At 36.7% G+C, this 23,790-nt stretch overlaps 1 protein-coding gene across 6 annotated transcripts in view; it reads left to right on the top strand.

Annotated features, from left to right (window-relative positions):
- Positions 1 to 23,790, top strand: part of CHD7 (chromodomain helicase DNA binding protein 7) — a 190,300-nt gene that overhangs the window by 133,542 nt on the left and 32,968 nt on the right. For 5 of the 6 annotated variants that reach the window (XM_030937645.1, XM_030937648.1, XM_030937646.1 and 2 more), the window contains 8 exons: positions 5,730 to 5,844; positions 9,373 to 9,456; positions 11,042 to 11,179; positions 11,276 to 11,397; positions 11,752 to 11,995; positions 13,069 to 13,245; positions 17,765 to 17,908; positions 19,403 to 19,658. In XM_030937645.1, the coding sequence (XP_030793505.1) occupies positions 5,730 to 5,844; positions 9,373 to 9,456; positions 11,042 to 11,179; positions 11,276 to 11,397; positions 11,752 to 11,995; positions 13,069 to 13,245; positions 17,765 to 17,908; positions 19,403 to 19,658 (1,280 nt within the window). Of the gene's footprint in view, positions 1 to 5,059; positions 5,131 to 5,729; positions 5,845 to 9,372; positions 9,457 to 11,041; positions 11,180 to 11,275; positions 11,398 to 11,751; positions 11,996 to 13,068; positions 13,246 to 17,764; positions 17,909 to 19,402; positions 19,659 to 23,790 lie in introns of those variants that run through there. The other variant, XM_030937650.1, reaches the window with a different exon arrangement.

Below are 23,790 nucleotides of genomic sequence, written 5' to 3' on the forward strand. Positions count from 1 at the left end.
AGTAAACCTGGCTCTTTTATTTTTTATATTTACTTTTTTGTCAGTCCTAACATATATAGGAAGTGATTTCAGAATTACTAGTCCATATTTCTGTGAAAAAGAAGCCTATATTTGCTTAGTTTTTTGTCTTTAGTTTGAAGGCATAGGGACTAAAACTTTATCCAAAATTTCCTTGGGTTGGTTATTCTCTTTTCCTACCCCACCACTGTGGTTTGTTACTTATTTCAGGCGTGCCCAGTCCCCAGGCTGTGGATCAGTACTGGTCAGTGTCCTGTTAGGAACCTGGCCGTACAGCAGGAGGTGAGCGGCAGGCAACTAAGCATTACCATCTGAGCTCTACCTCTTGTCAGATCAGCACAGCATTAGATTCTCATAGGAACGTGAACCCTATTGTGAACTGTGCATGCGAGGGATCTAGGTTTTCCACGAAACTGGTCCCTGGTGCCAAAAAGGTTGGGGCCTCATGATTTATTTGATACACAGTGTGTTTCCTTAGTTTTGGTTTGTATTTGTATTCCATTTTAGCCCCTGCTTGTTGATTTTTTTTGTTTTTCAAGTTTGTGAAATATTAATATGTTACAAAAGTTAGAACTATACACAAAAGAAGCGTAGTCCTCCCTTCCTTTCCACCCCAATTCCTGCTTGCTTCCTTACTAATCCCAGGTTTATTCTTTCTATAAAATTTGGCATGAGCATGCAGGTATGATTTCCTCTTCTTTCTTACAGAAAAAGAAATTGGTGTACTGTTAGTATAGTTTTGTGCTTTGCTTTTTTTCACACCACATTCTGGAAATCACTCTACTTCAGTTCATAGGGGTCCTCCTCATTCTTTGTTTCAGCTGTATAGTATTCCATTGCATGACTGTGCCATAACCATTCAACTAGCCTCATGGGTATGTGGGTGTGTAAGTGGCTTCTGATGTTTTCCAATTACAGATAATGCTACAATATATATTCTCATACATATCTCTATATTTTCAAGTTGTTGGAGGCATGGCTTCCAGGTGAATTCCCAGAAGTGGGTTTGCTAGATACAAAAGGCAAACATGTATGTATTTTTGAGAGAGATTGCCAAATTCCCTTCCTTCAGGTTGTATGAATTTGTGTTCCTGTCAGAAATGTATGCAAACACCTATTTCCCCACAATCTTTCTAATATAGTGTGCTGTTTTACTTTTTAATTTTTGTAAGAAATTGTATTTCAGTTGAGGTTTTAATGAGCATTTTCTCTCACTGTGAATAAGAACACCTTTTCATAAGTTTAATGGCCACTTTTTACATCTTGGCGTTGTCAGTTGTCTGTGTCTTTTGCTCAATTTCTGTCATGCTCTTCTCAACTTTTAAGAGCTCTTTATACATAAGGGATATTAATTCTTTATCTGGGTTGCAACTATCTTTTCTCAGTTTCAATTGTCTTTTGACTTTATGGTGTTTATTGCATTGTCCATTACAATTTTTTGTACAGTCAGATTTATTAGTTTTTTTCTTTTATTGTTTCTAGCTTTCGTGTCATAGCTAGAAAGCCTTTCCCTATATCCAGATTACAGAGGAATTTGTCCATGCTTTCCTTGTGGTTTCATTTTATCTATTTAGGTGCCTGATCCATTTGGTGTTTATTCTTGTGTATTGTGTAAGTCATGGCTCTAAATTAATTTTTTTCAATTGTTGTTCTAGCACCATTATTAAAGAGTCAATTTTTGGCCAGGTGCAGTGGCTCATGCCTGTAATCCCAGCACTTTGGGAGGCCAAGGTGGGCTGATCATGAGGTCAGGAGCTTGAGACCAGCCTGGCCAACATAGTGAAACCCATCTCTACTAAAAATACAAAAAAATTAGCCGAGCATGGTGGCAGGCACCTGTAATCCCAGCTACTCGGGAGACTGAGGCAGGAGAGTCACTTGAACCTGGAGGCAGAGGTTGCAGTGAGCCGAGATCGCACCACTGCACTCCAGCTGGGCGACAATGTGAGACTCCATCTCAAAAAAAAGAAAGGAAAAAAAAAAGAGTCCATTTTTGACTCAAGTGATTTGAGATTCAAACTTTATTATGTCCTAAAGTTTTTTTTTATTTATTTTATTTAAATTTTTCTTTATCTGTACTTTATGCCTTTGAACTGCTTGTCTATTTATAAGCCAATATCACACTGTTTACTTAGGGAGTCTTTATAGTGTGTTTTAGTATCTGGTAGATCTATTTCCCTAGTAGCTTTTCTATTTTAATGTTTTCCCGGATATTCTTGCATGTTTATTTTTATATATAAAATTTAGTATTGTTTAGCCCCATATAAATGCCTGTTTGCATTTTATTTATTTACATTGTGTTAAATTTACAACTGTATGATGTATGATGTTGAGTTACACAGTGTGAAAATGATGTCTTTTCAGTGGTCCAGTTCTACTTTTGTGTCTCATAAGAGTTTTAAATATTTTCTTATACAAATTTTACACATTTTTAATTAAATTTATTGCTAAGTATTTTATCTTTGTTGGTATTGTGAAAGAGGTTTTCTCTAACCTATCTCCTTATTGGTAATGTTGTGAATGAAGACAATTTGTTGGCCTCTGTATGCTAATTTTATATTCTGCTACATTGCTGTATTATTTTATTATTTGAATTAGTTTTCTAATTGATTCTCTAGGGTTTTCCAGGTACCTGATCATATAATCTGCAAACAGAGATAGCTTTACTTATTATTTTCTAATTATTATGTCTCTTATTGTTTTGACTTGTCAGTGACATTGGCTAATAACCTCAAATACAATATTGAATAATAGTGGAGATAGTAGGTATCCATGCTTTCTGATTTTTGTGGAAAACTGTGGTGTTTCTTCATTTAGTAAGATCTTGTCTTTAGAACTAAAATCTTCAAATATGTGTTAACAAAATACCTATCAATTCCTGTCTTCCTAAGTTTTAAAAAATCCATTATGGGTGTTAAATTTCATCAAATGTTTTTTCCGTGTCAATAGAAATAACTGTGTGATTTTTCTCCTTAGATATATTAATATTGTGTATTTTTAGTGAATTTCCTAATATTGAACCAACCTTGCATTCCTGAAATAACTACTTGGTCATGATGTATTATTTTCTTAATGTGATGTGGAGTTGTGTTTGTTAATATTTTACTTATATTTATTTATAAATATAAATATTTACTACTTTGCACTGATATGGGTAAGGGGTATGCTCTTTCTTTTCTTTTTTTTTTTTTTAACTGTCAAGATTAGATATAAATCTATACCTGTTTCATAAAGAGTCATTATATTTTATTTTTAAATGAAATTTTGTTTTCCAAAGTGACCATAAACTGTATTATCTGTAGGGCCTAGTTCAGATTATTTCTTATTAACTTCATAATATTTTTCTTACATTTACTTCTTCATAACTTTAAAAAAATATTTTAGTTCTAGTTCAGTTAGAACTTTCTCTTGCCTTAATTATCTATTAAGACAAAGCAGTCTATTTTTGACCCTTTATTCTTCCTTCCTCTTCTTCCTGACTAAGCCTCCAGAGTGGGTTATCATCAGGGTCTAGAAAGCAGAGTCACACTAAAAGTTTCATCCCAGTTTATAGCAGATAAAGCAGGGCTGGAGCCACTTGCATATATGCCTGTGTCCGGTTCAAGGCTACACAGGTGGTGCTTTGAAGGCTTTTGCACCTCAGCCAAGACAAGAATACTGACTGACTGTCAAATTGTGCCTTTTTCTGTCAAATAATTTGGAGACTAGAGTAGATTATTTTTGTAATATGTGTTTCTTTTTGTGTATGTGTGGCAGGGGGAGCAGGGTCTCCTTCTGTCGTCCAGGCTTGAATGCAATGGCATGATCTCAGCTCACTGCAACCTCCACCTCTGGGGTTCAAGCAATTTCCCCGCCTCAGCCTCCTGCGTCGCTGGGATTACAGGCATATGCCACCATGGCCTAGCTGATTTTTGTATTTTTAATAGAGTTGGGGTTTCACCATATTGGTCAGGCTGGTTTTGAACTCCTGGCCTCAGGTGATCTGCCTGCCTCATATAATATGTGTTTCTGATTATGACAGTATTGCATATTATTTATTGGAAATTTGGAAACTACAAGTTGAAAGCAGAAAATAAAATACTTGCGGTCCTAGTACCCAGAAATAATCAATAGAGGTTGAGTATCCCTTATCTGGAATGGTTGAGATCAGAAGTGTTTTGGATTTTTGAATTTTTTGAATTTGGAATATTTGCATTATACTTTAGTAGTTAAGCATCCCAAATCTGAAATCCAAAATGCTCCATTGAGCATTTCCTTCAAGTATCATGTTGGTGCTCAAAAAGTTTCAAGTTTTAGAGCATTTTGAATTTTGGATTTTCACATTTGGGATGGTCAACCTGTATTAGCATTTTTACAATTTTATCTAGTATATTTTCTGTGTGTGTATATAGCACTTATATCAATTCATAGCTATATACCTCATATGTATTTAAAATCCTATTCTACCTCAATTATAGAAGGACTAAATGAGTCCTATCTTTAAAAATCGTATTAGACATGTCGGTTATGTGTTACTTGATATCATAAGCATTTCCTTTATCATGAATCATTTTTGAAAAATTTGTAATGGTTGTGTAATTTTTTTTTTTTTAGCATATGTGCTGCCGAAGCGAGCACAATTTTTTTTTTTTTTACTTGTTTTAAACTTCTGACTTCTGTGAACTAAAGCACAGTTTCTAAGAGTACTAGTATGTTGATTCTGAAAGAGGTATATATATTCAAGCATATAATTTCTTTTCAATGTCATCACCAGAAAGAGAAATAAGAGGCTGTCAAGGCTATTTGAAGGGCAGGGAGAGGGTGATGGGACAAAATAATATTGAAGAACTAAGCAAAAGAATGTCAGAGTTGCCATAAAGTTTATTAACTGTGTACCTGTGAGTGTTGGAGAAGAAAAGGGAAGTGCAAATGTATTCCAGTTCAGGTGAGGGAAGACACCATATATGGTCAGAGCAGGAGGTGGTGAGTCTGAAGGCGGGGGGGGGGGGGGGGCGGTTTGTCCCGTGCAGGTACAGATGATAGCAAGTGAAACATTCACAGGGGACCAAGGGATATCATTGCAGAACGCCTGGAGGAAGACAGCCTAGGAGACCAGGAACTGATAAGGAGCTGGTGAGGGGCATGGCCCAGTGTTCCAGGAGCAAACAGTGGTTCTTTCCTCCTAGATTGTTTTAGAAGGACCAGGTTAGGTTTCCCTTTGGGACCAGTATGATAGGCCTTGGATGACTCTAGTGTACCCTACACCTCTTATCTCCAAAGAAACTGCTATTTTAAATTTGAATTATTTTAACTTGATAAAAACCTATTTCTCAATGGTAAGAGATTCAAAGTATAAATTCAGAATTAAGGCCACCCTGTAGTGCTAATTTTATGTTGAAGTATAACCCATTCACTTATGGAAATAGATTGTTATTAGGCCATTCTCTCTCTGTCTCTTGTGTCTGTCTGTCTCTGTCTCTGTCTCTGTCTCTCTCTGTTGGTAGCTGGTAAGAGAGCTGGAGGCTTAGGACAGAAGGCAAATTTTAGGCACTAATACTGAGTTTCTCTTCTTATTCTAAACATTAGTGGATATATTAAATGTTGCTCAGCAGCCTTAATGAGTAATTAAGCAGGTTATTTTAATTATCTGTTTAGTTGACTTTTTTGAATAAGACATAATAACGGATTAATTATATTCTACATATTTCAAGGATATTATTTTGTTCTTTCAGCTCTTATCTTCATTGTCAGTGGGCATCCGTAGAAGACCTGGAAAAAGATAAGAGAATTCAGCAAAAAATTAAACGATTTAAGGCAAAGCAGGGCCAGAACAAGTTCCTTTCAGAGGTATAAAATACCTGCTTACTTTTCTGAAGTATTTACTTTATTAAAATGTTCTAAATTTAAAATTTTGGTTCCGTGAATTAAGTAAAACTAGTTAGTCTTATTTGGTGCTGTTACTTGCGTATTGGTAACTGGTTCTTGCTAACAAATTTGTAAACAGGAAATTTCTCATTCTTCCTGTTGCTTAGGCTAGAAGATATGGGTCCTTATGATATTATGTGGAAATAGTGGTGATGGTGTGATAAAAATCTTGTAATGAAAGTACAGTTAGTAGACGATGAAATTAAGTAAGTGGACAGAAGTTCTATTGAGATTTAGCAGGTTAAGAACTCTACAGTAAATGTTAAGTACAAGTTCTAAGATACAAAAGCTTAACTTGTGTTGGGGAAAGTATGTGGCAAATTTATTTTGTTCAAGTCAATGCCTAATCACAGAGAGTTCACTAAACTCATTTTTGCAAATGCTGTGTTGTAGCATAGAAACTGGTAATAATATCTTTGCCTGTGTCCCTTTATCCCAGGTATCAGTATGGGAATGCAGCAATAGTACGTCAGGGAAGAACATCTGCATTTACTAGAAGTGCCAGTTCTGCCCTCTGCCTCCGCAGTATAGTCAATTACATTTTTTTAAAAGTGCTTTCACAAGCTGCTTACTAGAGTCTCTGGACTTTTGATCGTCAATTTGGTTTCACTTAACAGCCTCAAGTAGATAAAAGAAAAACCTTAACATTGAAAGATAAGACTTGCTGATTTATTTGTTCCTCTTTTCATAAAAGAGTTGACAGAATGTAGACTTTATATAAAGAAGCATACAATTTGATGCAAAATAGTATCTGTTTAACAACCTGCTTCGCACTGCCACCCTTTTTTGGAGATGAAGGAAAGTGGGACAGAAGAACACTTAGTTCTTTTATGTCATAAAATCCTTATACTATCAAGTAACAAGTCTGTGTTCTTCTGGGTTCTGATTTCCATGATCCCAACTGGCCTATGGTAAAGTCTGCATTCGATGGGAGATCATGTGGTTGTTCTTTTACTGGACACGTGTCTGCATCACTACCCCTGGCACTCTGAGTGTGCAGCATTTTTGGCAGTGCAGTGGTTCGGACTGAGTGGAATGGAGTTACTCGAATGTGACCCAATTCATAGATCTTGGAGAATATTAAGATTCTTCAAAGAACTTGGAGGAAAATTCTTTTGAAGAAAGAATGTTAATATTTGATTTTGAAAACAATGCTATGAGGTTCTATTTTTCATGCCCTTCTTAAGAAATCAGAGTTGAATTTTTGGGACATTGGATGAGCTGAAATCATTAGCCTCCTTTTAGAAGGAGATACCATATGTTCTGCTGACCTTTTCTGTGGGCCAGGGGGTGGGAGACAGGTAGAAGCACAATGGTAGCTTTCCCCCCATCCCTAAATCCTGGTCCTGTTTATTAAGTTTATTTGTATTCTGTCTCCTGTAGTCACACAGTCTTTAGGAAATTGTGCCTAGCCCTAGCTATACATACCAAAGTTGAATGTACATTATTTACCTGGTAACTTGGCAGCTAGAAATCTTAGTTTCTGTCCTGAGTGGGAGTTAGCAGAGAAGGATGGCAATCCCCTTCCTCCCTCTCTTTTACACATGAAAATGCACATGCCCCCATTTGTTTCATCCCATACATGATCATGGCTTCAAGTGTTCCATGGCTGTTCTGCTTTAAGATTTTCAGTTTCAGCTGCTTTTACTTCTTTGTTTCTCCTTAGGCTGCCTTACAAGCTGCTGCAACTAAAAATCTCTATTCAAAAACATCATTTAGACTGGAAATTTCATCACATGTGTGATGCCGCAGATTACTCACTTAAAGGGTAGAAATGTTTAGGAAAAGTTAAGGATTTTAATTCAGCATTGACTATGAAAGCTCGTGTTTAAGAACAAGTTTTCTTAGAGAGAATTTTTGCTATCAAAACGTGGTTTTGAGAAAGTTTAAGTGTTTCTGCTGTACATGGATAACATGTGTGTTTACCTAAATCTAGAAGCTTTTGAAAAGCCAGTCTATTAATATACTAATACTTTATATTAATTGAACATTTCAATGGATTTTTTTTTCCTTACTAATCACCTCTGTGTAAAAGCCTGAGGTAATTGAGACATATATTTGTGTTTCTGCTTTCTGTTTCATAATTCACAGTTCAAAGCTTCCCAAGTTAGTGTTTTAAGAGGGCCGAGTAGCCAGGGAAAGTTTGTTGCTCTTGAGCAGATGATGACTGAACTGCTTATCTTTTCAACCTGCAATTCAAGGGATATGAATGGTGTCTAAGTGACTTCTAGTTTGCCTTTTGCAAAATATTTTAATGCAGTTATATTATTGATAAGTTAATCGAGAGGTACACATAATAAAATGTGTCTTTTGTTTCCTAACATCTGAAACTTGTCTGACCCTAACTTCTTTTGGGTATGGCTTAGTCTATAACTTTTTTTTCTTTTCTTTTCTTTTCTTTTTTTTTTTTTTTTTGAGACAATGTGTCGCTTTGTCACCCGGGCTGGAGTGCAGTGGTGTGATCTCGGCTCACTGCAACCTCCACCTCCCAAGTTCAAGCGATTCTCCTGCCTCAGCCTCCCGAGTAGCTGGGATTACAGGCACCTGCCATCACACCCAGCTTATTTTTTGTATTTTTAGTAGAGACGGGGTTTCACCACGTTGGCCAGGCTGGTCTTGAGCTCCTAACCTCGTGATCTGCCCGCCTTGGCCTCCCAAGTGCTGAGATTACAGGCATGAGCCACCGCACCCAGCCTATAACTTTTTGTGAGCCATATTCTAGTCTTTTATATGAGGTGCCTTTGCAAGCAGCAGTATTACTTTACTTTTGTAAGATTGTTTAATATATTGGTTAAGTAAGCCAATTATTTAGGCTTTATTTCTTTATCCTTAATACTTTTACCTAAACACACTATATTCAGTGTAAATCATTAGAAAACTTAGATTAATAAGACGGTGATTCTAAATGAGGTACTAATATTGATTGACAAATACTACCAAACGTTGTAAACTCTGATCATGATAAAATATGAAATTAGCTGGTTTCAGTGTATTTGGCTTTTGAATAACATTTTGTAAATGATGCTATAAGGCATCGGACAACTCCAGGAGTTATGAAATTCCAAGTAACACTTACTTTGCATGACTCTGATTCTTCATTGCAAACTGTAGTTTCAGGAATGCTAAATGCATCGCATGCCATAAGCCTTTTGGATTGCTCATTAGTGAATTGTAATTTCACACTTCATTTAAAATATTCTTAAACATTCTCTCACAGTAAAAGGTTTCACACGGTAATTAAAAGACCCAGTTAACAAAGTCTGAGAAGTCTGATTTCCTCATGGGGAATGATTTTGCTAAATTGTAGCATTTCAATTAATATAATAGAATTTGCCAAATTTAAGTGTTGTATTGCTATGACCCAAAATATTATTGCTTGGTGAAAAGTGGAATAGTATTTCATCTTGGGAAATAAATAAACCTTTAACTCTTTTTTCCCCTTTGGTGTAGATTGAGGATGAGCTTTTTAATCCAGATTATGTGGAGGTTGACCGGATAATGGACTTTGCACGTAGCACAGATGACCGGGGAGAGGTAACAGGAGATCATTTGTATTACCAAGTGGTGATTCAGGCAGCCCATACATGTTTATAGAGAAGATAGTAGAATCCTAGACCTGGTCTTGATCAGAGCCTTGGACTATGGCACACTTGGCCTAAATTTAACTGAAATTTAATGATTTATTATTAGTTTTATGACTTAGTAAATAATAGTGCTAAATATGTTTTATGTTTAGTCTGAGAGCTTTTTAAAAAATTTATTTTCAATATGAAAGAAATACATTGATGTTTTGCACAATTCCACAATATGATAAAGAATTCAGTACATTTTGGTATAATTCTGTCATGTAGCACAAAGTATCCTTATATAATTGAGTGTCTCTTGTGGCAGAATGGAGTTTAAGGTTATTTAGAATTGGGCATCATTAGTGAAGTTGATGAATTCATTTAATGCGGTGCACAGAGGCTAACAGACTTTATTTCTCTTAAAAGATCCCAGTCTCAACACTCTCATTTTGCTTTGCAAAACTCTGTGAGATTATAAGGGATATTTGATAGGGAAGTAAGAATGAAGACAAGTGTAGTGACTTCTGAGTATTGTCTTGATAATGATGTGCCCACCCACCATGAGTTCTGTCCTTCCTGACTTCTCCATGTAAATTGAATTTTATATATACAGTGTTTGGATCTTGCTTGTCTAGGAAGGGTCTGCAAAGAACTCTCATTTTCTTCCAGACTCTGTGTCATGACACTCTATGATGTTTCCAAGACCATATCTGTAACATGATCTTTACTTTTCTAGTTTTCCTTAGTTATACTTCAAAAAATTGTTTCATAGCATATTTACATTGCACAGCAACTATTTTTCACATTACGACCAGGTCAGTGTACCTTGGTCCTGAAATGAAGGTCAACAAACGCAAGTGTTTTCTAGAGGAGAGACAAAGGAAATCCTGTTGATCTGCATTACCTGAAATATTTTGTGTTCCACCCTTCTAAAGCTCAAATATGTTATTTTAATGTGATTGGATACAAACAGTATCACTCTTTTTAAGGAAAAGGTAGAGATCCTAATAAATTTAAGTGTGTGTCTTATTTTTAAAGAAACCAGCCAATTATGTAAACATTTAAATATGCTAAGATGATTTACCATGTAAGTCTGAATCAAACTCCTGATGAATGATTTGTGCAGATAAAAAAAATCTCAAATTCAGCTTTACTATTTACTAGCTGTTTATTTATACTTCCTGGCTTTTGAACATCACTTACCAATGATTTTGATAAAAGGCTAATTTGTTCTGTTAATACCCAGTAATACTGTTTCCAGTTTAGACTTGAGACTCTTAACTAGGAACAGCTGTTTTATGGCCATAGTTTTAAAATTTCTGTAAATTCAGACTTACTCATGCCGGGATAATGTCTATTGATAAATGAAGTAGAGCATGCTCTTCCTTAATGTATATGTAAATATACATGTATATGTATATATAGGTATAAACGTGTGTGTGTATATATACACATATATATACACACATATATACATATACACACATATATATGTGTGTGTATATGTATGTGGTCAAATTAATCCAATTCTGATTTATTTAAATCTGGTCCAGCCTGTGACTCACTATCTGGTGAAGTGGTGTTCACTTCCTTATGAAGACAGCACGTGGGAGCGGAGGCAGGACATAGATCAAGCAAAGATCGAGGAGTTTGAGAAACTAATGTCCAGGGAGCCGGAAACAGAGCGTGTGGTAAGGATTGGCTGATGGTAGAGAATTTAATTTGAAAATAGCATAGTGGTGTGGTCTTTGGGAAACCACTAATGGGATTTACTATATTTGAAACAGGAGCGACCTCCTGCTGATGATTGGAAGAAATCGGAGAGTTCCAGGGAGTATAAAAACAATAACAAACTCAGGGAATACCAGTTGGAGGGAGTAAACTGGCTACTTTTCAATTGGTACAACATGTATGTAAAACAAGTTTTTCTTCACTTTTAAATATATCTGTAGTTCCTTTCCTTTAGTTGTTGAAAATAATAAAGAAGAACTTAATGTTTTAACTCTAATAAGAACTTTTTAAAAAAGCATTGAAAATATATGTAACATTTATTTAACAAATATTAAACAGAGATTGATAGAAGTATGTAAAATAATTTTTATTCTTTGAGAATTTTGTTTGAAAATATATTTTGTTGAATCTAAGAGAACATCTAAAGCATTGAGTATGCATTTGTGAGTACAATGGTATATATTTTGTGAAATGACAGCAGTGTCTCATATCCATACTCATTAAACTTTTGTACTTTATTTTCTTCCAAAAGGCGAAACTGCATTTTAGCAGATGAAATGGGTTTGGGAAAAACTATCCAGTCCATTACATTTCTCTATGAGATATATTTGAAAGGAATCCATGGCCCTTTTTTAGTAATTGCCCCATTGTCCACAATCCCCAACTGGGAAAGGGAATTCCGAACCTGGACAGAGTTGAACGTGGTTGTGTATCATGGGAGTCAAGCTAGTCGTCGGACCATTCAGTTGTATGAAATGTACTTCAAAGATCCCCAGGTAAACTGTCACAGGTTGTATTCTGTGTGCTTATTCTGTGCATTTTAAGGTGTTAAAAGAAAACAAAGTCTTGGTGACTTGGGAAGGTCTAAATTTTGCCAAATTGAGAAATTTGCTTTAGATATCTGACTCAATTTACATTTGTATTATCTGTGTCTATGAAAACAGCTCTTTATTTTTATAGCTTTGGCTTTTCTGATTATTAGATTAGAAGGAATGAAATTTTTTGCCTTGGATGATCACTGAAATCTGTTTAATGCTTTGATATGTTAATTAGTTTTATTTCGCAAGCCTAAGAGAATACTAAACAAAAAATGGTAATATTAAATGTGAATAGAAAGAATATTTTATTATGCTATTGCTAGAAGTGAAAAATAGTAAGATGTAAAAAGTCCTTGAAATATATGACACATTGAATGAAATATATCCCAAGGGAGGAATTTATGCTTTGGCTGTTAGTAGCAATTGCTTTAATTTTTTCTTACTCTAGTTACCTTTATGCCATTAGTGTGTATCAACAGTGAAGCATTATAAATGACATGATAAGGAAGAATAATATGTGCTAAAATAGTTTTATATTATGGGTAGTAAATGGAAGTCCTGTAATTGCAAATAGGACTTTTGCTATATATATATGTTTTGCTATATATATATATATATATTTATAGAGAGAGAGAGTGAGGTGTGTGTGTATTCTAAGTATAAAATCTGACCTACGATTAAATAACTAAAGGAGAAAAAATATTGAAGTCTGTATCTTTAGATTTGGGAAATTATTATAAATTCTGTCCTATGTGAATGTGTGACTAGAATGGGTATACTTAGTGGTAAGTGATGCACGTGCTCTATTAGGAGATTAGATCCAAAATTTACTGACAGTTTTGTCATTTGTTTTAGAATTCTGTTTTACCATATAGTTGAAAACTGCCAAAATAACTTGAAAACAGATGTATGTCACCTAAAATAAAGAGATCTCCAAAGGGATAAATACATATGTTTATGCTATTTATTCATCCTTAAAGTTATTTATGTAGTCATTAATGCTTACTAATAATTCAGAGTTGTTCTTATAGGGTCGAGTGATAAAGGGGTCCTATAAGTTTCATGCCATCATCACTACATTTGAGATGATTTTGACTGATTGTCCTGAGCTGCGGAATATTCCATGGCGCTGTGTAGTCATTGATGAAGCCCACAGGCTGAAGAACAGGAACTGCAAGCTGTTGGAGGGACTCAAGATGATGGACTTGGTCAGTGATCATATTGGTGACTGCACTGAACCTGAATAGAATTGCTGCTGACTTGATAGTCCCACTGCTCTGAATTTGATGCCTGTAAACAGTATTTGAAAAGCTTGTCAAATATTGTGATATATTCTCTGGAACTTTCAGTTATTCAAAAGTTGTTGCCTTTTGGATTCTTACATTGTTGGCTAGTGTCTATTAAACAGTTGTCTTATAGCAGAGTGTAATCTTGATATCTTCACTAAAGTGAGTTTCAAGTATTTGTTTTACCCTTTGTTCATAAATACAGGTTGATCATACCAAATACAAAAATCCTAGAATCTAAAACTTTTTAAGTACCCACATAATGCTCAAAGGAAATGCTCATTGGAGCATTTCAGATTTTGGATTTTCTCATTTGGGATGTTCAACCTGTAAGTATAAATGCAGATATTCCAAAATCTAAAAATATCTGAAACCTGAAACACTCTGGTCCCAAGAATTTTGGATAAGGGATACTTAACTTGTACTGCCATTTCATTAAGTGTTGGGCCAAGCTTTACTTCAGTGATGATAGTCCAGTTATTTTCCATGGCTCATAGGTTTTGTCATACTGTGGCCAGCAGGACTTGTAGATACAAGTTCTCAATGAGTTGAGTAGGATATCTGGGGTTGGTTTAGTTCGCACAGATGCTTAGAAGTTTGGGGCATTACAATGCCTCAGATTTGATCTGGAGTTTCACACCACACTTGTCCCATACTTTTCCAGCTTCCCAAGAGATGATCAGGTCTTCCTGATTAGATTTTCTAGATTTTTTTTCAGTAGGAGCATCATGGAATAACATATCATAGGACTAGAAGGATTTGATTTATTTTCTGATATTGCCGTGTGTATGATTTCCTAGTGGGAACTTCAACATGACCTGTCATCCTCAGGCTTCTTTTCACTCCATAGTTTATATCGTGGTTATGATCACTTATATTTTATTTTTAATGTACATTTTGAAAGCAAAGCTACTGTCGTTTAGCATGCCTTGGATGATTTGATGAGTTTCATGGGAGTACAAAAAGGTTTATAAAATATTTTTAATGCTAATTTCTGTAGGCTAATTTGATCTTTTGTTAACTGAGAGTTTGAGATGAGAAGGAGTGTTCTATGTATTCATGGCCATGTATTTTTAGCTGAAGACTGGTATTACCAAAAAACACCTAAAAGCTTTTTGTTGCAGCTGATTCTCTGAAGCAGCTTATTTTATTCTTAAAGAGATGAGATTTGCCAGCTTTGCTTTTAGTTTAAAACAAACAAAATCTAGTTTTGCTTAAAGGAAAAAGTCTGACTGAATTATCCTATTTAGGATGGGATTTCCCGTTTTTCTTCCTAATGAATTATTATTAAAGCTATCCTAAGATCTGTCTCAAACCAGTTGACTGTTACTTGGTGGCCAATCCACAAAACAAGTGAGAGTGCTTAGAAACAGTGAATAGTCTCAGGGACCTTGGTAAGCATATGGAAAAGAGAAACTCTGTGTTTGTATTTGTTCACTCCAGGTGATACTTAAGCATTAAAATGAAGTAAACTTGTATTTGCAGGTAAACACTAATGCTTATGATACAATCTAAATATATCTTCTCAGTAGGGATCCACCGTCATAGTTTTCTACTAAGAGACAGTTATGTCACCATTTCCTGAAGGCTTAAACAGTCATCTGACTGAGCTTATCTGAGTTATGTTCTATTATTAGTTCATGTGTTCCCAGATAGTAGATTCTTACTGTAAAACATTCTTTCATTGGTGAGTACACATTAATTTAACTCTGTCAACATCAAACAATCTGATTGTCACTGGGGTATTTTTTTTTAATTTAAGTTCTAGGGTGCATGTGCAGAATGTGCCTGTTTGTTACATAGGTGTACATGTGCCATGTTGGTTTGCTGCACCCATCAACTTGTCATTTACATTAGGTATTTCTCCTAATGCTATCCCTCCCACAGCCTCCCACAATCTTTGGGCTATTTCAAAGAGTTTTCTATTATTTATACTAACATTTGATTAATGGATTAGAATCTGTTATCCAAATAATTTTCCTATTACATATTGCAGTGTTCTTAAGCTTTTTCACATGATGGCACATATAGAAAATGGTAGTAGCTGAATGCCACACTTGGGTAAAAAGAGAAGGCTGCCCACTGCCACGGGACACCACCAGTCCTGGGTGTCCTGACCTTCCCCAAGGACTTATAACCTGTACTCATCCTTGGCTCACCAACTGGGAAGCTCTGATTAGCGCATGAACAAAATACTTATTTTTCTAATGTTCGGGAGTTTTTATTTGAGAAGAAATGTTTTCAAGATGGAACACATTATTGTTGTTCAGAATATAATTGTATTTGTCCAATTCCGAACAGCTCGTTGTCTGGTCTTTAAATCCTTACTTAAAAAATAAGCATCTTGATAACTTAGCCACTTTCTACTTTTTATTCTTTCCTACAATAAGTCACAGTCAAAATAGTGGATAGTAACTATATCCAGCTACGGCACAGGCCATAGGGAACTGCTGTTACCTGCGCTAGACTTAGTTCCGATGAAAATGCGCTTGATGGGGATTATCTCCAAGTGCATTCCCAGAAAGGAAGACCAATGAGTGTCTTCAGCTCTGCAGGCACCAAGGAAATGTTTGTAAAGATGATACGCTGAGGGGCAGTCACTGTCTTCACAGTCCTCCACAGGAGCTCTGGGAAAGCAGCCATCTCATTGTCACCCATCCATGAGGAGGGGATGCTGTGGAGGTCACGGTAGTTCTTCATTGATTCTAGTATCTCTTTCATTGTCAGGAAACCTGACACAAAGAGTCTGCTTAAAATGAAATTAAATGGACATCACTTCATCGGAGCTAAAAAGAATAGTAATGTTGTCAAGGCAAAAGCATATCTGCTGGCATAGGTGGAGGTGATAAGCTCCATCTCCTGAGTTTCTTACATGATGTTTTGTGAGATTGTGCATAGTAATCGTGTATTTTTTGCTACCCACTTTCAAATTGATACCTCGTTTTATTCCACTATTTGTAGGTAACTGTGTGAAAGGATTTTGTGTATAATCGTTTGGTGTAACTATAATTGAAGGGAAGCTGCCTAAGAAAGGAGTGCTTTCCTTTTTTCAAATAAGTTTATTTTGAAATTAATAAGTTAAAAAGGCTTTGACTTTTAAAATATTTGGTTAGGCAGTCAAGATTTAATTTAATGTAGTAATAAAGGATATGAAAAAACTGGGAGACACGATAATCAATACAGCTCATCTACTGCAGTAACTCTTTCCTGAATATGTGATGGGACTTAAAAAAGAGTTCTTGCATACAGTAATCCAGGACTTGGGTATGTCAGTGATTGTGGCCCAGGCTATCCACAAGTGTGGTGGTACATTACAAAAAACTTGATTGATTGATCCTTACTGTTTATGAATTTATTGAGTCTGAAGATGATGGTGGTCCACGAAACTTCCTCAGAGACTTTATTCAAAGGGAAGAGAAGGAGGAATACAAGCATATTGAACTCCTTTACCTCACTTCAAAGAGCTTCATTGACAGATATGACATGGTAGATATTAAGAAAATTAGCATGTTCTTACGTCATTCATCTAGTATCTACTGAGCGTATACTCTGCTTGGCAACCAAGACTTGTCAGGTTCTGAGTTAAGTCAGAATATTGCTTTCTCAACTACTGGGAGGTATAATTACTTTCTGAAATAGTTTTGTTAGCTGTGCTGTGTACCAAATGGCCAGAGAAAGCAGAAAATAATAGGGTTCTTAAGATTAATATCTCACTATTGTTAAGACTGGCCATTGTAAAACAGCTCCTCTGTATTGCATATATAGAAATAGGAGGACAGGGTACAACTGCATGAGGAAAGCTGGGGAAAGAGTTCGTAAACAGGAAGAATTAATTAAAGAAATACCTAACTTGGTTCAAAGAGACAAATTTATAAATAGCATCTGATTTAAAAAAAAAAAAAAAAGTGATTGTGGTATTTACAACCAAGTTGACCTCTTTGCTAGTTGGAAATTTTTGCAGAACAAAATAGTTTTTCATATGCTGTTGCATGTGGAACTTCTTTTGTCTCTATGAAGTGAGTCATGCAGGAAGCAGATGGAGAGATGAGAGCACTGTTGATCTAGAGAGCAGAAAGAAGCATGCATGTTTCATCTGAGTCTAGGGATTCTAGGAAAAAAACTTAACTGGTGGGGATAAAAGCATTGAGACTTGGGGGACTTAAAAAGCCGTGGCACTAAAATACTGACCTATAACTCCAGGAAGAAACAAAATGGCAAGACACATTTAAGGATCCTGTAGAGTTCTGGAGAGGACTGTCCCCAGATCTGTTTACCTGACACAGAAATTGTGTTCTAATATCTCTGTTTTCATGCCTGATTCCTATACTTTCCATAGGATAGATGAGTAGGAGTAGAACAGTGGATATCTAGTGAGAGGCTCTGGTTTTAAGAAAGTGTTTTTGTTACAATTTGGTTAGTGGCTTTCCTTGCGTTACCTCAGGAACACAAAGTGCTGCTGACGGGAACCCCACTCCAGAACACTGTGGAAGAACTCTTCAGCTTGCTTCATTTCTTGGAACCAAGTCGCTTCCCTTCAGAAACCACATTTATGCAAGAGTTTGGTGATCTAAAAACAGAAGAGCAGGTATTTATCACCTCCACTTTGTATTTCACTTATAAAATTGAAGATTAGCCCATGAAACAGCAAAGTATTAAGTTATTTTAAAGTGTGATTATATTACAGTTTTTCCCACCTAGTACACAGAACCTTAGATACCCTTTCCTTGGACTTTCTAGGTCATCATCGTAAAGGTTTCCTTCGTTTGTTTGTTTGCTCTTGTGAAGGGCTGTTGAGATTTATAGAGAGGTTACATACCTGTTGATATAATTTTCAGAGATAGTTGTGCTGTGCAGGTTGGTAGTTTTGCTATGTATGTGTAATTTTGGGGATGATGTCAGATGCCACTGACATTGATAGAGCTGTTTGCCTACTGCAGTTTTGAGTCTCTGTTCTTTGTGGAGCATCTGTACTCAGCCACACTGCTTACTTCTTCAAGCCTACATATTTTCACTTTAGAAACTTAGGGCATAACCACTGCACAGTATTTCTGTGAGAAATAAATGAAGTATTGTGTATGAAAAGTGCTTGGGCCAGGTGCGGTGGCTCATGCAGCATTTTGGGAGGCTGAGGCAGGCGGATCATGACATCAAGAGTTTGAGACCAGCCTGACCAATATGGTGAAACCCCGTCTCTACTAAAAAAAATAATACAAAAATTAGCCGGACCTGGTGGTGGGCACCTATAGTCCCAGCTACTGTGGAGACTGAGGCAGGAGAGTAGCTTGAACCCGGGAGGCAGAGGTTGCAGTGAGCCAAGATTGCGCCACTGCACTCCAGCCTGGGCGACAGAGTGAGACTTGGTCTCAAAAAAAAAAAGAAAAAAGAAAAAGTTCTTGGCTATTTTATATGCTGTAAGAGTTATGTGGGTATTAGTTATAATTTGTGTGCTGTATTTGAAATAAATATGGAGATAGACGTGAAATCTTGGTTTTTATGTGCCATCTCCCCTGACTTACTGTCTAAAACCTCTTAGCTCGGTTCAGAGTAAGGTCTGTTTTGTTTTTCTTTTCTGAAATAAAAACCGTATGGAGTACTCAGTTCTATTGCCAATCAATAAAAAAGAGAACCAGGGAGAGATGTCTCTGCTGGCTCCTTCGTGCAGGGACTAGATTGCTCCTGGCTCACTTTCTCTCATTTAGCTCTGCCTAGAAAGGAAGAGAATAGAAACAGAGCATTGCCATGACACTGTCTTGTCCCTCTTCTCTATCTTCCCTATGGCTTAGGGCAAACAGAAGGGAAAGCTACATAAATACGTTGGATTTCTGCTGGGTACTTTTCAAGCCTTCTGGCTGTTCAGGGCTCCTGGATTGATGAAATAGTTCATTTGACATAGAATCATCCAACCTTCATGGACTGGTCTTATGAAAGCTGAAAGATGAGCTGCTTCATACTCTCACTGGGCTTTGAAAAATGAAAATGGATGGCTAATGAATGAGATAATCCTGATGTTTCGTGTTAGAATATGTTTTAACTTGCCATCAAATCATGACACAAGTATTTACTTAAGGTCCTTTTTTAGGTGCAAAAACTTCAAGCTATTCTAAAGCCAATGATGTTGAGACGTCTCAAAGAGGATGTAGAAAAGAACTTGGCCCCCAAAGAAGAAACTATTATTGAAGTTGAGCTAACAAACATTCAGAAGAAATATTACCGAGCCATCCTTGAGAAGAATTTCACATTTCTTTCCAAAGGCGGTGGACAAGCTAACGTACCTAACCTGTTAAACACTATGATGGAATTGCGGAAGTGCTGCAATCATCCGTACCTTATCAATGGTAAGCCTGCTCTGCTCACAAACTTGCTTAAGTGATAGTTGAAGCCCAGAAATCCTTTTCTGCCCCCAGACTGGGGATTTCATGGTATATAGTCATTCCTGTCTCCTGTCCACTCAGCATGGGTTTCACCAGCTTCCCACTTTCTGTGATACCTCCTTCTGTGCTTGCTGAAGGCGAGTGACCATTGCCCCAGCAATCCCTAAAATGGAATCTCACTTTGCCTTTCTTCTACCTCCCTGTGCTTGAAAAGAGGCGTTACTTTTCCATGACTAGAAGTCATCTGAAGTGCTAACAGCCAAAGAGAAATTAACCCCTAATGGAGGTTTTCTTGGGGTGTGTGTATTTAAGTCAGAGATGTTAAAGAGGAACTTAGGTGTGGGCAGACAGCTAAGAGCTGTCTCAAGCCTTTTGATAGAAAATGTCCTCATCTTCCTCTCAGTCCAGAGTCATCTAGCACCTCTATCCTCTGAGAACAAAAAGATTGACTTAAAGCTTTGATAATTTATGGGCCTTCTCTTTTCTTAACTAAATTGATAGTGTTATATAACTCTTGGCTTAAAACCTTTATTATGCATTTTTGGAGATCATTAAGGTAATAAATATTTCATGCTTATGTTGTATAAGATATTCTGGAGAATGCAGAGGTAAATAAGAAGGGAGCATTCGCCACAAGCAGTCTTCAGTTAGCTGAGAGATTGAGATTGGGGGAGTCTTTAGAAGGAGATGACCTTTTAAGGCAAGTCTGCAGGGGTAGAAAGGATTTTCCCAGGCAGAGTTAGAAAAAGAAAGGATGTTTAGGCTGAAGTAATGATACAAGCAAAGAGAGGGGATCAGGAAAACAATGAGGAACTTGCCCAAAGTAGAAGGCACATGTAAGAAATGCACCTTAGTCATGGCTTGGACCCTGCTGCAGAATTCCTTAAAGGCTAGTGCATGGAACCTCCACTCTCCTCTGCAGGCAGTGAAGAACCACAACTAGTGTTTGAGCTGAGCATTGATTAGAAATATGATTCAGGGTGATGCATCAGGCAACACTGCATAAGAAGGATGGGAGGAGGAAAGACAGACAAGCAGAAGGACCAGCTCAGAGGCTATTATTGTTTTCTGGGCAGGAGTTAATGTGGGTTAAAGAAAGGTGGTGGCAGGCTAATTTGGGAGACCTGTACATGATGATAGTTGGCCAGCAGTGCAATTAGATGCCTTTCCAAGGAAGAGGGAGCACAACTTGGTCTGTCTTTATCGTTGTTTATGAGGTTCAAGGACAGCTAATTTAAAGAATTTCTAATCTTTCCGCTTTTAATAACTTATAACTCATCAGCCACCCCAGATTCAGAAGTCTCCATTTCTAATGGATAGAGTAGTCCACGCCTGGAAGACAGTCTCAGAGGGTTGCACCTGGGATCGTTGGTGTGGTGCGACGAATCAGTGAATTTCTTTATATATATATATATACGTGTATGTGTATATATATATATACACACACACACACATATATATACATTTTTTTTTTCTTGAATAGGGCCTCACTCTGGCACCCAGGCTGTAGTGCAGAGGAATGATCTCGGCTCACTGCAGCCTTGACCTCCCAGGCTCAAGCATCCCTTCCACCTCAGCCTCCTGAGTAGCTGGGACTACAGGCAAGCGCCACATCACCCAGCTAATTTTTTTTGTATTTTTTGTAGAGATGGGGTTTCTCCATGTTGCCCAGGCTGGTAGTGAACTCCTGAGCTCAAGTGATCTGCCTACCTCAGCCTCCCAAAGTGCTGGGAATACAGGTGTGAGCCACTGTGCCCAGCCAATGAATTTCTTTTTGTGCTCTTAGTTTTGTCTTCTAAAGAGAGTATCCTGTGTGATGATTATGTATCTGATACTGCCAACCTGCTAATCACAGTATGTTTAGGAGTTTGTACAACCGTTATGGTGAGTGTTAACTAGCTAGGTCGTGAATTGGCAAGACAGAGCTTAGGGCAACTGATGGAGCGAGATGAGGACACGTGTGTGCATGCACTGTGCACATACACGCGTTTGCATTTAATAGCTGGTACAAAAGAAAAGAAATAATAGGCTCCAAGGGGAAAGAAAAGAAAAGGAGATACAAAAGGGTTTGAATGCTACCAGCAGGATGTGTGTGAAAGGGGAGATCTCAGCAATGGTAGTTAGATTGCCACCCCCAGTTCCAGCAAGTTTACCCTGTTTGGTCATATGTTAATTATATGCATTGAACATTGTGGGTTGTTTTCCCCCAAAACACAGCTGGTGTGTCTCTTCCTCTGCTGATTGCTTTCCAGGGTCATTCTCTATAGCATATTTGTTCGCCAGGAGCCCCTTAGGACTCCCTAAGGCTTGGCATCTGTGGCAGTTGTCCTAATTGGTCACACCTTGAGGTCAGCTTTTCTGTCCTGACAAGTTAAGAAGTGTCTGTTAAGCAGGTGTCCTTGTTCCTAAATTTGGGGAAGTTAAGGTGAAAAAGTATAGATAACCTACAAACGAAGCGCACGCAGTTGCCCAGATAACTTACGTAGACATCGTATTGTGTAGAGATTGCTCCAGGGCCAGTACTGTTCATTCTCATCCACAGTCTGGAGTAAAAACATATAGCCAGCATTTAAAAGGAAATTCTTTAATTTGGGAGATTACACTGAAATTTGAATGGGTTGTGGCAGAGTAAAGAAGCCTCAATCAACATTCAACAAAACACATTTCCAGGATTATGAAAAATAGAAGCAATTTTATATGTATGAGTTGAAAGTAACATAAGCACAGCACAAGGAAAAAAGTTTAGAAGTGTTGGTAGAACACAAACTGTATATAAATGAGACAATATTTTTAATGTGACCCTTAATATTTTTACTTCAATGCTTGGAACAGTGTCTGGCACACTCTAGGCACTCTGCTAGTTGTTTTCTTGCTAAAAGTTAAGGAAGTTAAGCAAGTGAAGGTAACTAACTGAGTGACATAAATGGAGTTACTATTATTGGCCCAAGCTTTATTTCAGTGGAATTTCCAATTTCTCTGTTTTGTAATGTGAAGTTAAGAATAATGTTGAAAACATGTCCAAGGTACCCTGCTGGTTAGAGCTGACTTAAGAGTCATTGCTGGTTATTGTTTGAGGCAGGGGGCGTGTAAAGAAGAGTGGGCAAAAAGAAAACAAGAATGAGGCTTACGTGTTGGAGTGAATTTCAGAGAGAAAATAGTAACTTGTTTTTTTCTGGTAATCGTCAAGAACAAAATATTTTCTTGTTTGTTCGTGGCTTTTATATAGCTAGAGGACATTGCAGTTACTGTCCCGACAGTGACCATCTGTTGAAGTGAAAAGACTTCAAGCTGTAAGTGAGTGCACACTTGTTTCAAGTTGTCTTTGATATACACACTTTCCAATGTAGTACCAGCCGTACATTAATTTAGGGTGGAACCAACAAAGTGTTTTAGGTGGTCATAACCCATTTCCAGTTAATTTTTGGATTGATGTTTACAAATCGGGTATCAAACATTAATTGGTAATCTTGAAAATTTAGCTATGATGTCAGAAGGTAGTAGTTGCCTTCCTCCGCAACACTCTTCCCACCCTCTTTCCTTCAATGTTGCCACAATAAAATGTCAAGACAATCATATAGGAAAGATGTTTGCTGATACTATTTTTGAATGAAATATTATTAGTATAAACTGGCTGCCAGTTGTAAGAACCTGAATTCATAACAAAGAGCTGAATTAATTAATTCAGCAGTAGCTTTTGTCAGGTAAGAAAGAATGGATTTTTTTTTGGACTGTTCTTTTTGGTGGTATAAAAAAGGCAAAAATTATTTTTTTAATCTCTGAATAAATTTAAAATTAAATTTCTCTGCAAATTTGACCGAATTATTTATATTAAAAAAATTTTAACTGAAACCCAAACATATCTGATGTTTATTTTGTCAAAATGATTATTTCCTTTTTGAAAAGTATTCATTGGCCATTAATTTGTTTTAAATGGCTAAAATACTTTATTTATATTATTGTGGATTTTAACTTAGTATGGACAAAAAATAGTTGACCAGATAACATAAGAGTAAAATTTATTTCTGAATTTCAGAGCTTATGGTATATTGTACAACAAGAACACACTCAAAAGAGACCTAATGTAACATGTGCACTT

Source organism: Rhinopithecus roxellana, chromosome 9 (genome assembly GCF_007565055.1).
Source record: "Rhinopithecus roxellana isolate Shanxi Qingling chromosome 9, ASM756505v1, whole genome shotgun sequence".
NCBI lineage: Eukaryota > Metazoa > Chordata > Mammalia > Primates > Cercopithecidae > Rhinopithecus > Rhinopithecus roxellana.